The 16,676-nt window shown below is 39.9% G+C and overlaps 1 protein-coding gene across 2 annotated transcripts; it reads left to right on the plus strand.

Annotated features, from left to right (window-relative positions):
* Positions 1-709: 709 nt before the first annotated feature.
* LOC117556712 (zinc finger and BTB domain-containing protein 20-like) lies at positions 710-6,132 on the plus strand. Of its 2 annotated transcripts, XM_034232208.1 has the most exons (3): positions 710-844; positions 1,369-1,508; positions 1,644-6,132. In XM_034232208.1, exons 1-3 carry the CDS (start codon positions 839-841, stop codon positions 1,861-1,863), a joined length of 366 nt encoding a protein of 121 aa, XP_034088099.1. In that variant the 5' UTR covers positions 710-838; the 3' UTR covers positions 1,864-6,132. The 2 variants fall into 2 exon arrangements, with proteins under 2 accessions (XP_034088099.1, XP_034088098.1); XM_034232207.1 differs by lacking the exon at positions 710-844 and having other exon boundaries at positions 1,077-1,508.
* Positions 6,133-16,676: the final 10,544 nt, after the last annotated feature.

The following is a 16,676-nucleotide window of genomic DNA, read 5'->3' on the forward strand; positions in this document are numbered from 1 at the left end:
GATCACAGATTTCTTCTTCAGTGCATCTGCAATGGCGTGTGTGTAACTCTAACAGTGCAGTGGCAGACTCCAGTGGTAAATCAAAGCTCACAATTTAAAGCTTTGATAACAGATTCAGTATTGTATGCTTTGTCAACAGTGGGTTGATGGATCTAAAGTTATCTAAAGATAATTAAGTCTTTTTTTTTTATTAAGTATGAATGACAGGCTCTGTTATGTTTCTATTTTTTTTCAAAACTAAATTAATTTTGATGTTTTTTTTAAATCGCTTCCCTGTTACTAACAAAAAACAACATTGGCCATTAAATATATATAAAAAAAGAGTTTTGCCCATTTTATACTAATGCACCAGTGATTACAATGGTCTGGCCTCCTAGAAGCAATTATATGCATTTTTTCTTGTTGTTCTGAGTTTGTATCTTTATGGGGGGTTTTGCACTAATTGTAAGTAGCTTTTATAAAAGCTACATGAAATGTATTGTTATGTAATATGCTGTGTAATGTAATCGTGATGTGATTGGAAATATTGGCTCTGTGTGCTACAGTTCTGTGGTTTCCTGTTGGTTTTCTGGGGGCCGGTCTCAGTCCCCCTCCATATTGGGTCATGGAGAATGTGACGTTAGACTCCATTACTCCTTATCGGCACCTGACCCTCCGCGTCACACTGAGCTTCCAATATGAAAGGCGTGTGATTATTTTCCGAATGAGACCGCGTGCGCATAGTAGACTGGGAGTATATAGCCTCCATAGAGGTTATTTTCCTCATTCAACTGCAAGCAATAGCTGAGAGCACACAGAGAGCCTTGCTGGAGGTTTGTTGCTCCTCTTCCCATATAACATGCAGGTAAGAAGACCTTCATTTATACCTGGTGTACATGTCTTTATTAATTGTATGACTTATCTGACTTTCACTAAAAAGTGTGCCAATAAATTGTCATGATTTTTTGGGGTGGGAAATATATATTTTTGAAATTAGTTATTTATTATACGTTTGTATACATTTATTGAAAGTTATGCTTATTGAAAACCTAAAAAAATGAATGTCTCCAAGTGATTTAAGGTGTTTTGAAAGACTACTAGTGTGCTTGTTCGATAAGTTGTGAGCAAGTTATGTTCATGTGGCAGAAATAAGAACATAAGGCTTTAAGTGGGATCATACAGTGCCTTCCAAAGTCTTAACACCTGTTTAAGCTATGAGTGGCCCGCCATGTTGCATGAGAAGTCAGAGACAGTAAAGCAGTCAGACAAAAAACTAAGTCTCATCACAACACAGGAAAGAATCAAGTTTATTTTAGCTTTTTCTGTGCCATTCTCCAGTTTAATGTTTTCATCTAAGCTGCAACAACCACTGCGCTCTGTACTCTGCAGGCGGCACCCTGTGCCTGGGGAGCCAGTATCCATGCAGCATCGCTGTTAACAAGTCTGAACCTCCAAAGAGAACAAGGTCAGTTCTGTGATGTCGTGCTCAGACCAAAACAGGACCCGGGTGAACTCTACCCGGCACACAGGTGAGCAACATAAACAGACAAACAAACACATCATGGCAAAACATATTATAAATTCATGTTATTTTGGATGTTATATGTCCAGATGTTCATGATTTTATGCAGCATTACACAAATCCTTATTCTTTGCGCCCCCAGGTGTGTCCTGGCAGCTTCTAGTCCAGTGTTGGCTTCTATCTTGCTCTCTACTGGCGCCCTGGTGGAACTGCAGGCTCTGTGTCTGTCTGACTCCGTACTGCCACTTCTTTACACTTCATTTATACCGGGGATCTGCCATACTCTCGCAGCCAGCACCAGCATCACAACCTGCTCACTGCTGCCTGCTACCTTCAGATGGATGGTCTGCAGGAGGCTCTAAAGGCTAGGCAACAGACTGAGGCAGAAGCCGGAAATAATGCAAATGTATCCACTGGAACCCTTATTAAGTATCTGCCAGAGGATCATCCGTATTCAGCCAATGTGGGCACATGCAATGACATAGATCCATGTAGAAGTAGCAGTAACAATGGTACAAATCACTGTAGCAGAAACAATACAAGCTCTTTGAGGAAGGTAAATACCTGTCATAGTATATATGAAAGCACTGAGAGCAGTGTCAACACAGGCAACTGCAGACAAGAACCTCAGGATTTGAGTCTAAGTATCCCTTGCATAGTTGAAGTGCTTCGGGAGTCAGGAGACGACAAAGAGGTGCAAAAGGATCAGTTTCATTCAGGTCATTCAGCTGGCTCTGTAAAGCCAAAGCCATGGCATGGGAGCACAGATGGGGAGCTAGAGAGGACAGTTGAGGACAGGAGGAGGTCGAATAAACTCTGCACTTCTGAGGAGAAAGAGGAGGAGACAAGTAGAAAAGAGAAGAAACAGGGACTGTGTTTGACATTTCCAAGTAAAGCAGAAGACACGCAAACTAACAGAAAAGAAGACACAACTCAGATACGTCACTCTCCCCTGCTTCATTTCTCAACCTCCCATCTTAAGGACAACGTTTCGCCCTCACAGTGCTCCTCATCATCCTCTTCCTCATCACCACCTCCATGCTCTGGGTGTGTGCCTGTTATCCGTCACAGCAGTCGAGCAGCTATGCTCCAGCTGGAAGAAGAGGCACCAATGCCCCCTTACCATCTAGTATTCCAGGCCTCAGCCGGCTCCAGCAGGGCCCCTTACTCTCGGTCAGGAAGCACAGACAGTGACAACATCGATGAGGGTATTACCTCCACACACGGGAATCTTCATGGGGCACAAAATCAGGCTTACATAAACAATAAAGACCACATTGGGGCACAGAGTTGGGATTACAAGGAAACTTCAGATCAGTCTGACACCCTCAAACAGGATTACAACATTAGCAATACATATCATTTAACAGGACAGAATAGTGAACAGATGAGCATTACAGATCCTAATGATCCTCATTGTGTTTCAGTTAATACAAAATACATTAAACGTATTAGGGATGATTCACAGAACATGGATTGCAGCAATTTCACCAGAGAGTTAAAGTATAACATGTGTGATACTTTCGAGGATTTCCCCTCCAAACATCAGCGAATGGATTGCTCTGATTACCAAAATGTCTGGATGGCCAATGCAGCAGAGGAACAATCCATTCAGTCACAAGATCTGAGGAATAAAGTCCCACTTCCTGTACTGGACTCAGACACAGGAAGTGATTCCCTCTGGGAAGATGTGTGTACCCAGGAAGATGTGAACGAGGAACACAGTCAGGAGGAATGTGAGACAGTCAACAGAAACACAGCCAAGATGGACAAGAGATACAATGTCCTTCAGCTTGTCTCCCGGACACATCAATCATGTTTGGATGATGTCACTGGCGGTCTCTCCAGCTTTGATTGTCCCACATCTGTAGAACCACAAAATATGCGAGGCATTGATATCAAAGAGCCGCCCTTCACCTTAACAATGCCTGCTGCTCAGAACATGTCTGACCCAACATACAGTGTTGTGGGGCCTTCATACCATGGACACCTTGAGTATCACTGCCTACCAGAGGAGGAAAGACACTTATCACACCAATACTCTGCTCGCAAACACTCCCACCATCCCGATCATTCATACCCGTCCAGTGATGAGGAGGAGGCTGGGACTTTTGCCAGTCAAGGCTACAAGTCTCTGAGGCAGCACTTTGCAACAAGGACTACTGACCAGATTCTACTGCTAGACATTAGCGCCAAACCTGCCGAGTTCCTATTTGCTAATGCATTACGCCAAAAGGAAACATTTGGAAACGGGTTTAGGAAGAATAATAGAGAGCAATTAAGTGAAGCAACATCTGTAGCAGGTGTTGACTCTAAATATTGGGCTGGAGAAACAAGTGTTAAAAAAAGTAAATCTGTTGGTAAAGACCGAAGCAGGCCAAAGATTGAGGTTATACATAAATCTGCGGTTGAAAAGAGGGTTTCCAAACATAAAGATGGTGATAACAAGACTCCTGCCATAACAATTTGCTCACCTCCTAATGGGCAAGACTCGATGTCATCAATATTGTCTGTCTGTATACCTTCTTCCCGGTCAGCCAGTATGCCAACAACTATATCTGCTCGAGTATCTAACCCTGTTCAGCACCCTTTCCAGTGCTCTCTGTGCGAGCGCTCCTTCAGTCAGCGCGGCTCACTAAACAGACATGTGCGGAGCCACCTTGGAGTCCGGCCCTTCCCCTGCCCCCGCTGCCCTATGACTTTTTCCCGCCAGTACCGTGTCACAGAGCACATGCGTGTTCACCAGCGCTGTGTCCTCCTGAGTGACTTTTGAAGGCACCCTGCTTCTTAGAGGACAGGCCTCAAAAGGGAAATGTCTTTTCCTGTATGTAGGCCCGTATGGAGCCCACACTTTTACTTATACTTATTTTGCAAATGTAAGGATATCTTTGCCCTCCAAAGGCTAACGATGAGAGTAAACAGTGGTCATGTGCAGTGAAATAACATTGTTCATACTAAGTAATGGGAAAAGGGGAATTTAAAATACTTTTTGACACAACATGTCATGTTATGAAGAACAACCAATCTCAACCAGCAGATAAATGCAGTAAATATCAGTCATTTGTAAATATGGAGGAGCACCTTCACTTTAGTGCAGGGCTACCCAGAGGTTTAAGATCGAGTGTCCAGTTTTTACTCTATATTAATTTATGAGCACCTTTGCTAAAATGTCACACGATCATTAATATCCTCTGATCTCGTGTCTGGAAGAGCTAAGGGTGTATGGTTAGCTGGCTATGTTCGCTGAGCGACATCAGAACCTGCATCAGCACCCTTGAATATGGAACAAGAGTAGCCGTCCAACGCATGACTGACATGCCTTGCCTTTTTCATAACCAGGCGATAAAATACAGGCCCCGTGTTTGGCCCCAGGAGTGATGTGTAGACCGGTTCTTTTCAAAGTATCATGCACTTTGAGTTGGTACATCAAATCAAATAAAATCAAATCAAGTTTTATTTATATAGCACATTTATAAACGATTTTTGGTCGAGCCAAAGTGCGGTACATAAAATAAAAATAGCCTACAGTAGAGACACTTTACAGCAAATACAACAGCACAGATTGTTACATGGAAATATATCGAACCTTTACAGTTCTTTCTGCATAATCTGACGTTGGTTTTTCTGTGACAGTCCGCGACAGTACATTCATGTTTGTCTGCTAGTGTTCCCGACCCATAAAAGTTATCTTCAATGCATAACTGTTAGAACATTATTTGTTTGTCCATTATTACACTGTCAATATCCCAAAGATAGCTGCTAGATTGTGACCATAGCAGGTACAGAGCAATTTCTCTGCAATGCGAAAACAATGTTACAATGTGAGTGAGTGTGTGTGTGTGTGTGTGTGTGTGTGTGTGTGTGTGTGTGTGTGTGTGTGTGTGTGTGTGTGTGTGTGTGTGTGTGTGTGTGTGTGTGTGTGTGTGTGTGTGGTGTGTGTGTGTGTGTGAGTAGGTAGGTGGTAGTGCATGTGATTACAATAGTTTACGATATGTTATCCTGTTTTTGCCAACTTTTTATCTTTTGTCAATGCTAATTATTTATCAGATTTACATTACATTTACATTTGACTTTGAGTTCAACAGTGTGTGTATTTACATTGCACTATGTTGTAATTAATCATGAGGTTTTGTTTTATAGACAGCTACTATTTATTTATAACTTACAGGTTGAAAAGTTACAAAGCCTTTTGTTATTGCGTGTCACATGCGTCTTGAATGTAACTCATACTCCCTGTTTACACCAAGTGGAGGATGTCAGACCTATTACCTAATTCTCCTTCAGATTTTGCATTTTATGCAGGTCCTTTTAACCTTTGTTTCATGGGAGCCAAAGTGTGTGTAATACAGAAGGGATTCTTACTGTTCATATATTTCATCGGTGTGTCTGATGAATGTGTCTTTATGATAAATGGTGTTTGGTTTTACAAAAAAGCTACATACACTATCTAATGTCGCTGCAACATTATGAACGTTTTATGGCATGTATGTTTTATGTGTTAATTTATTCTGTATTTAAACTGTGAAATACTCATTTTCTGATATGCGGACATTAATAATTGTTTATGCTTCTAACCCTAGTGTACACACACTCTTAAAACATATATATATATATATATATATATATATATATATATATATATATATATTATATGTAACATATATAAAGAGATTTTCATTTGTTTTGGTGAAATTAACCATTATTTAAATGAAAATGAAAATGTTTTAAGCAAACTTAAAGTGACAGCTACACAGGAAGGGTACAGACAATTTATGATTTGAATCACACTTGCCTTCATATAACTTAATTTATGAGTGTAATGTCTTACATGCTGTCCTCTGTAAGTGCTGACTGGGGGTACTTAAAGCTGCTGCTGCTGAAACGTGAGCTGACATTGTGAGAAACATCGTCAAGGACAGCCTTGTGGTTCTGTGCAGCTTCTGTCTTGTTCATGCCAAAATCTTCTGTAAGGGATGTGTTAAGATAATTAAAAAAATAGAGAACAGTTTACAAGTGGCGACATGTTTATGGCTTGAGTTGTTGACATACATTTTCATTTTCAGATGTTACCACTGTGTTGTTGTTTGAATAAAAACTCTCTCTATAAACTTGACATCTCTTTGTGTTACTCTCTGGTAACAATGCAATCCTATAGCTGCCAAACATGAATAAATACTCACTTTCTATTGAGCCGTCATGTCTGCGGCTCTAAAATGATTAAGCATTAATGAAGAATTAAGGTTTCAATCAAAGACTTTTAAACCTTTGCTTCTGTGAGAAACCTTGAATAGTGATAAGTATGCAATACTTTTTCTAATATGATGAGTCTTTTTTTTTAATATATACACTATTAGAATTTCTGAAATATTTGGATACAAAGCATATAAAGTCATGTTGGAGAAGAATAACAGCTTCTCAACACAAAATATGTTCTAAATAATGGCATACAACTGATACATCAAGTATCAGTAAATGGTCTATAAACCATTGATAAAGATAACTAGACACATCATATCAAATGTGGTACAAATGAGCAAATATTGACCATTGATTTATGTGTTTTTTGAGAAACTAAAACAGCCCACACAAACTTTCTTTAACCATCTCAGAGAGACATTGGTTTGACTCAGACCTTTGTCCTGTGGCATACAAGTGCAAATACAATGTGCTGACAGGCAGAACCCAGAGTTAGTATCAGTTAATTGCCTGAGCAGTGAAAGTAAAACATCAATGCTATCACCCTGTTGAATCTGGTGGCAAATGTTCAAACAAATGAAATACAATGCTCACAGGGTGGTGGAAGTAGTAATATATCACACAAATACATATACTCACATGTCTGTATTTCATTCTATATAGCCAACAAAGAATTAGAAATGCTATTTTGCAATCGTAAATCCTATTGTGCAGTTCTTATTGCTTCTCTCTGACATGTATCCTGCTTCAGACGTTCCTCTTATTCTTGTTATTCCACTGGTGCTTCAGCCTGTGCAGCAGTCATCACTATCATAGCCTAAAGAGAAGAGAAAGAAGAGAACTGTAACGGTGGCCTACTCATGTTGGGGCAATTCTGTTTAGGCTCATTAAATATTGTAAGACATTCTCAGCACAGTGTGTAATGTGTACAAAAGTACTTCTAATGTATTTTCTTTTTACCTCACTCTTTGTGGAACGCAGGGCGGACACGGCCAGACATGACATTACTATCAAAGTCACTGCACCCACAATACTGTAGAACAGGAAGATTATGTCCACATACAGTTCCATGTCCTGGAAAAAGCACACGTACACACATGAGAAACACATTAAGAAACACACAACTGAATCAAGTTGCGCACCAGATTAAAATGCATTAAATCTTAAAATGTTTACACATTTATAGCAATATAGATGTGTGTGTGTAGTGCTAGATCGTATACCTCCTGGGTTTTAGGCAGCGGAAGTGACGTAATCGTGGATGAGAAGTCGGCAACTTTTGTATTAAAAGTTTAATGTTTACCCTAAATAGAGGAGAGTTCCGCTCACGCACGTCTTGTCACAAATATGAGGTTCATTAATGAATAATGAGATCATACTCTCTATAACAACATTAAAATGTGTGAAATATACTTACATTTCAATAATAATGGTTTGATTATTAAATAATAACTTACAGTTCTTATTTGTGTTGCATTTGTGGCAGTGCTTGAATTGGAATGAAAAAGGTGCCAGTACTCTAAAATCAGCAACTTTTTCAAGTCAATTTTATATATACAGCCCACAAACAAGAATTTGGCTACTATAATGCTGGTGGGTTTGTCTCTTTACTACTGTATATTTTAGAAAGGTTCACTGTACTTAACATTTTTTATGATAGGCAGCGGATATGGCTAAAGCTCAGTAAGGTCAATATTAACTGAAAATATAGCAATCAAAGTCTAGATCTTCTGCTGAAGACACATGAAGCAGAGACCTTTCAGGTGAGAGCCCCTCTGGTGGTGTTCAACATTAATGACAAGGAAACAAAGCTCTGGTCAGAAGCATTTTTTATAAAAAGCTTTAACAAAATTAAGTATTTCTGTACATTTTGAATGCAATCTAACTTTCCAACTCAGAAAACGAAAAAGTGCCAAAAGTCTTCTCACATGGCTGAGCTGCTTTGCAATATACTTCACCACTGAAGAATACAAATATGTATAAAGTAAACTATGATGCAATCTAACTTTCCAACTCAGAAAAATGATAAAGAGCATGAACAAAGAACATGTAAAAACAAATGCAAAATTTGCACAATCTAAAATGAGAAACTGTAACTGCAAGTAACAAAGTCTGAGCCATGGTAAAGAGTTACATTGAACACCAAGCTGATCAGATAACTCCCTGGTTGGTCTGAAGTCCTTCTATCTCCAGGATCTGTACAAATCGGCACATTATGCCAAAAGTCTTCTCACTGGGTGAGCTGCTTTGCAATATACTTCACATTGTTAGAAAAGGCTCCAGAAGGCCTTGGGGACATCAGTATCAGGGGCTGGAGCTGGACAGGCTCTTTCATCAGCACTTCTCCTTCCCTTTGCCAGCCAGGACCTCACATACTGTTCCGGATTGAACTGTCCTAGTGATGGTCCATTACATTTAATGAAAACCAGGCTGGACAGTCGGCTGACAGAGAGAGCATTCCTTTTTGCAGTAAGGATATCGTTCATGCAGCTGAATGCCCGCTCACACTCACTAGTGGAGACAGCGATGGTTCGGACTGCTTTCAGTAGAGGCTCCATGGCAGCAGGTGTACGGGATGCCCTGGTTTCCTTGTATTCGCGAAAGCCCTGAACAGTCTCTCTTCTGTCCACTTTCAGCACTTCGCACAAACGTAGCACCTCTACGTCCCCATACTGTACGTCTAACTCCTCTTCAGGCCAACTTCCAGGATGGATAACTTTCATGTCCTGGATTAGCTGATTGTCCCGGGCCTCCCGGCCATGTAATGGGATTTCTCTTGTGCTGACATGAGAGGAGGTTGTGGAAGTCATTCTGTGTCTCAGATTCTCTACCATACTGCGGAAAAACTGACCTGCATGAATCTGTACAAGCCTGCCATTCTCACGCAGGGCAACACCCTAGAAGGACTTCTCAGCTAGAGCTGTATGAACTGTAGTCATGTGTGGGCCAGGCATGGTGACCATGGATTCAAAAACTCGTATTTCTCGAGTTAAGAGCCTATCTGCTGTAGGCAGTGTCATCTCTCTTTTTTGGAGTTGCCGAGAGAGGTCGCTGAGCTCTGTGAGCGCATCGTACATCAGTCCCAGATTGCTGACAAACGTTGCAGATGTGAGCACATCATCCAGGCCCTTGTACTTTGCTCTGTCTCTGGAATCCCTGCTCGTGTCGTTTGCAGCATTTGTGAAGTGATCATGAAGCACTCGGTAGTTTTCCCAGACTGCTCTGACGCTCCTTTCACTTGAAGCCACCCAGCGGATGGACAAAACACGCCCTATCACCAGGAGACGCTGTCCGACTGCTTGCGCACACTGCGCTAACTGCCTCTGATTTTTGGGGGAGGCATGGAACAAGGAATAGAGTTTGTCAAAAAAGATCTGGAAATGATTGAGCCCTGAGACCTCCTTGACCACATCCCCAACTGCCAGCTCTAGACGATGATTGGAGCAGTGCCACACAAACAGGCTTGGGAATTTACTACACAACTGGGTAGCAACGCCTGTTCTCTTCCCTAGCATGACTGAAGCCCCATCACATGCAAAAGAAACGAAACACTGACCTAAAAAGTCCTCGTTAAAATCTCTTCCAAGACACTCCATTAACGCCTTTGTGATGTCATCAGCCGTTGTTCCATCCAACTCGATCAGCTCCCAAAAAAACGTTTCGGGCTCAGCATCAGCTAATGCTGAGCGTAGACACACAACAAGCACCGTTTTACCACTAATAGTGGTAGATTCATCGACCAAAACACAGAGTTTTCTTTGGTTTTCTGTAATGTCTTTTGCCATTTTTTTCTTCAGCTCATGAGCTATGTGGTCGATGATTTCGCCACAGGTTTTATTGGAGTGCAAAACCCTGCCCACGTTCAGCCCATTCAGTTTCTGTACATTCAAATCAATTGGCATGTCTGTGAATGGCCCGCTATGTTTGCCAATTGTATATGCCGTTCGAAAAACTCTGATAGTGGTGTCTAATTCAGATTTATGCATAGACTGCACTTGATGTTGAATAGTTTCACGTGAAGCAGATGTAAGGATGTCAGCAGCTTTTACATGGGCTTGTGATTCTTTATGTTCTTTGATTTTTTTTCTCAGGCTAGCTTGTTGTTTGCCCTTGTCAACACCGAAATGAGACACTGCACACTCACCCCATTCAGTTGACAGTTTCAGTCCTTGTCCAGTGTGTATTCCCAAAGATTTGACATCTCTGCATATCCGACATCCTAGCTTCTTATCTTTAAGAAGGAGCCATGCATTGGTCTTGCAAAAATATTGCACCTGGTCCGTTGTCCAGCAGTCAGGTGCATCGCTTTGCCCGGTGTTGGTGGTGGCAGTTGCGCCAGCAGCAGCTAACGTTAGAGGCTCTGGAGGAGGCGGCGGAGCTAGTGCTAATGCTAATGCACTAGAACTTGGAGCAGGAGGATCAACCAAAGAAAGCTCCCCATCAGACACAATTTCCAACACAGGCACAGCATTCTCTGTATTTGAAGTTTCTTCCGGCGACAACCGCTGTCTTTTTGCACTTTTATTAATCCACGCTAACATTTTAGAAATGCTAATTTGTGACGTGACTTGCTTTCCTTCTCTCGGGGGCGTGCCTGCTCTGTTCTATCACTCTACATAGACACCCACTGGGTGGGAGTTGCACTGCATAAACACAACACACGTGCATCTAGGTATGTAAATTGTAAAGCATTAAAACATGGTTTTACTAACAGTTTTCAGTATGTTGTTACTTCGGCATTATTATTATTATTATTATTTTGAAACGTGTATTACTATTAAATCACGGTCAAATAGGTTAATTTTGACATAGTCGTTTCCACCACAGTATTTACATGGAGAAGATAAGCCCCGCCCCCTCTCCAGCACGTTCTGTTTGAATGACAGGAGTAAACAGCTGACAGCCGCTGTGAAACTCCAGCGGTTAGAGCGATGAGAATGTCCGTTCGGCACCTCATGACGCATCTACTGAGTACCGGGCGGCTGTATATATATATATGGATGTATAATAAGAACGGCGGGAGAGTGTTGAGTACTGGCACGGTGCATGAGTACCGGAGTACCGCCAGCATGCCGGTACTGAGCAAGAAGTGCCGGTACTCCATGGGTCAGAACCAGAAGTACCGGTACTGCGTACCGGTGAGTACCGGCCCAATTCCAGCACTGATTTGTGGATAAAACCCAAAGAACATTTAGGATATATAAATACTGGTCAGATATCCACCAGATCTTTTAGTGATTTTTGTCTCTCTTGGAGAAATGAAATTGCAACATCAAATACAAAAGTTAATCTGAAACAAACTCAAATACCATAATGAAATCAATCCACAAATTATGGTTGTTATTATAACTTAAATGTTATACCACAAATACACAACCGAAAATAATACATTTAATATGCTCGTCTCTTGTCCTGGGTGGCAGATTACGTCACTTCCGCCGCCTAAAACCCAGGAGGGGATCTAGCCGCTGCTGCACTAGCTAATGCTACATTAGCAAAAGGTGCAGCGGGCTTCAAACACGTTCCCCTCAACTGGTTTCAACCAAGCACTTAATTCAATGTTTTCAAACCAAATATGGTTGATAGCAATATAAATGCAGGCCTAGTGTTCATTATAATTGTAGTGCTAATGTTGATTCCTTTTTCAATGTAATGTTAATAATTGCCTTAAAATTCAGATAAAAAAAGGACACCCCAATATTCAAAACTACCAATAATGACAAAAATAATAATTACCGCAAAAGATGAACTTGAATATGTATCATTCTCGTGGTTATACTGGTGTCTGTGGTCGTAGGTGCTAGCTATCGTGGGCACAATGTGCAGGGTAGTCCAACACGCCAGCAGTATGCTCACAATACTGAGAGCCAGCGATATGGTTACCTGTATATAAACACAACCAGAGGGAGAAAGAGGAGGAAGAAACACATGTTGGCAGTATATGGACAACATGAAGGAAAATCAATGATATCAATTCTTATTAATCGTTCAAAAAGACTACCATATCAGATATAAATGATCTTTCTAAGCATTTTTGGGGTCAATATCATTTGTCTGTTATATTTTGTATAGGCACAGGAAAATAGAAAGTTCTGTTTTGTTTAAAAATACAAAATACATCTTACTGTTTTCTTGGTTGGAATGTGCTCTGTCACAATATACAGAGTCCCACATATGGCGAACTACAAGAAAGAGAACAAAATACATATTTTATTTTCCATCTCTTTAAGGATAGGCTATGCATTAGATTTGAATTAGAAAAACTAAGACAAAGCTTATTTTCGAGGCTTAAATATTAAAGTGAATACAAATTACTCTCAGCCTGTGATCAATTCTTAAACAAATGTCAATAATTGCTGGTTTCTTTATTTTACTAGTTTGCTTCGTCAGTAAAGGAATCCATAAAGCCCTATGATTCATCGATTGGATCTCTTATCTTGCTACAAACCAGTGTTCCCAGTATGAAGTCAGGCTGGATGGCTGTCCTCATGGAGTATTCTGGTTTGGTCGTGAGGGAAACATTGAACAAGGACAAGCCCAAGACCAGCACCATGATCTAAGAGAGAATAAAAAACAACTTCAAGCATGACCCCTGTTTTATTTTTGATCTGTTTTAGCATCAGTAGTGACCCTCAAATGTTAGTCCTTTGGAAAGTACTTGTGTATAGAAATATTTGACAGAGCATAGTGTGAGCATTAGGGAGTGTGTGTGTGTGTGTGTGTGTGTGTGTGTGTGTGTGTGTGTGTGTGTGTGTGTGTGTGTGTGTGTGTGTGTGTGTGTGTGTGTGTGTGTGTGTGTGTGTGTGTGTGTGTGTGTGTGTCTCACGCCAACAGTCTTTGGTTGCCTCTTAATGAAGCGGTGTAAAGGTTTGCTGCCCCCCACTGTGGTGCTTTGAAGACCTGCATTAGTTCCTCCTGGTTCACTCACACGAAACAGCTCCACAGACATCTTACGGACAAACTGAGAGAACGAGTGAAAATCTTTACAGATATCAATTATGATGGACACGTTTATTCTGGTTCTTATCCATGCTTTGGGAAAATGCTGATAATAGATTTGCCCTCCCTCACGAATGTACTTTGTAAAGTTTCAGTTTATCCTTTTTTGTCAAGATAAGTGCTATAAATCCAAGATTTACTAACGCTTGTTTTCGTCACTTGATAAGCATAGCTGAAATGTGTGTTTCTTTCACAAAATATTGACACACTGTATTTTGTACTTATCATAGGAACCAGCAAACCATGAAGTTCTCAATTCTGAATCAATGAGGACGGTTATTTAAATGTTTTATTTACATTTTAAAATATATTTATGTCTGCCTTTTTAGGTTGAAATGATTTCTTCCTCTTTCCACAAAAAGTAGAACAAAATGTTTGTGTGTAGTACATTCTAATCTACACTGAATGTCAACATCACAGTGTACTCACACATGGTATTAATTTAACATGCAACAATGGCCCTATGAAGCTCTGACAGCAGAACATATAATGGCTGATTCTCATGAAATATCTGTGTCATGTTCAACTTTAAAATGGACTAAATAATACAAATTAACTCTCCAGATCAAGAATGAAGTTCCCACGGAAAAAACACCTACTGAGTTAATGACGCAACAGCAAAACAAGTCGTAAAATGTTTGGGATTAAAGCCAACTGCCAGCTGCAAACATCAACAAGTCATAAATCCTGATGTTGACAACAAGCAATCATGCACTGAGTAGACTGCCAAGGAAAAAGTTGCCGCTGAAGTTGCAGAGATTGAAAAGTACGAGTTAAAAGTATTACGATGTTAAAGTGTCAAATCTCATCAAAACTGTTAGAAACAAAATATATACTTGAGAACAAAAGTAGTCAGACCTTGTGTCGTCCTTTGGTCGGTTGTGCAGCTCAGTGCTGGCTCTTGTAAAGATGCACATCGTGTTCACATCTGGATCAGCGTAAAGGGGAGTGGTGGAAGATCGGTTCATTTTGAACACGAACATTCCTCTGTCAGATGGGCTTGTTTTAACTCATGACTAAGAGTTTAGTTGTTCAATGCCCTATATCAAGATTTATTTCATTTATCATTTATAAGATTAACTTTCTTAACTGACACCATTCAAAAAGAAAAAGCACAAATCACTTCGCTGATCGGTCATTTCAGTGTGGTTCAGTTAAAAAAATTGTAAACAATTACTATGTTGTCCCTTAGATTTTTTCTAAGCTAAACTATTACATAATAAAGGCAGATCAGTATCTTCTGAACAGATCACAAGACTAAGAAGTATATCCCAGAGCCGACAGAGGTCTTTGCCTCTGGCCCGAAGACCAGGGTGAGACAAATATGTCTCAAAATGATTATGCAGTTGAGTGAACTTTTCCTTATTTTCTTAGTCTATCCACACATGAAAATTGGACGCCTCGAGAAGTGTTTGTAGGTTACACAATTCTGACAAAAACAAAGTAAACTTTGTGCACGTGTGTTTACCCTGCACTACAACACTGTTGTAAACATCTGTCCTTCTTTATTTGCTAAAATAACTGATGCTGTACTTTTTGTTGGCAGAGAAGTCTCTTATTTTAATTTTAAACTTAATTTTCAATTTAGTGTTTACTTTTACACACAAACTCAATGTATCTGTAATGCTAATGTGAGAAGTTAACTGCTATTGGAGGCATTTTGACATGCTGTTTCCTAGAGTAAACATCACTAGGAATGTGGTTAATTGTTTTGTGGGCCAAAATCTTCTTTTAAGAAACAAAGAAACAACAGCATGAACAACGCTTTCCTAACATGCAACAAAATGGTTGAATCCTAAAAAGGATCTGAACTTCCTTTCACTGATGGGGGGGGGCTCGGTTCACATAGGGTCATTAGGGGCCTGAAATGGAGAAGCAAAAGGAATGTGATGAAATAGTTTAAGGGAGAGAAGGAAAAAAAAAAGGAGGAGATGTCACAGATGTGTACTTTCGTCCAGCTCCATCCATTAAAGGGAAATACAAAGGACAGAGAAGGAAAAGAAGAAGTGGGGGGTGGGAGAAGACAGGAGACCATTACAATCAACACTTTACATTAAAGCACTCATGAAGTTTTTTCAATTAAAAGTTTTAAAAAACAAGTTATTTTACCACTGCAATGCTATTTAAAAGTCTATTGTTGCACACATTAATAAATTAATAATGATAAATTATTACCGAATGACGAGTAAAACATCTAGTAAGATTGCATCGAGATATACAGTTTAATTACAACAGATGGTTCATAGTTAATAATTAGATTGAACTACCTACGTAAACATTATTTGTATAGCTAATTAAAGTTGCAACTGATTACTTTAATACCTAAATAAATGGCATACTTTGTAAAGCCTCTATACATGTTAATTAGATGAACACTTATCAATGTTTACAAATGTGGAAACCATCTATAAACATTATGCATTACGATGTTTTACAAATTATTTTTTGAAGGTTTACATAATGCATGCAGCAAGGTTGACAGTGTGCAGAGCTCTTAATAATGTGTCTTCTAAACCAGTGGTTCTCAACTGGTGTTTTCAGCATACAATATTAATTAATGTACAGTGCATATATCCTTTATATCCCTTTTTCTAAAGTATGCTTTAAAAAAAGGTTTAATGAGATGATTTTTAGAAATACTAACATATAAACTACGCATTCTGGTACACTCTGAGAAGAAAATAAATAAATCTATACTACCCGACATATTAATAATATTTTATGCCATTGTTTGTTTTTCACTTTGTTCTGACAGCTGAACTTGTCTGTGTGAATTGTGGGTAGGGTAGATAGCCCCCATTGTTCTGTGACCTGTCAATCATCAAACCGGGGGTCATATTTCAATTATGTGTTCATTTGTATCTGAAGTTGTACCCATGGATGTATAAAGAATAGTTCTACCGCAAAGTTATTCTCCGTGGGGACTTCCGGCAACAATCTTGATTTTGATTGGCCAGAAGACTCGAAAAAACATCAGCAA

The sequence above is a fragment of the Gymnodraco acuticeps genome, unplaced genomic scaffold, assembly GCF_902827175.1.
Source record: "Gymnodraco acuticeps unplaced genomic scaffold, fGymAcu1.1, whole genome shotgun sequence".
NCBI lineage: Eukaryota > Metazoa > Chordata > Actinopteri > Perciformes > Bathydraconidae > Gymnodraco > Gymnodraco acuticeps.

Coding starts and splice junctions, on each gene's coding strand:
- LOC117556712 (XM_034232207.1), top strand. CDS start 1,839: ATGGATGGTCTGCAGGAGGCTCTAAAGGCTAGGCAACAGACTGAGGCA.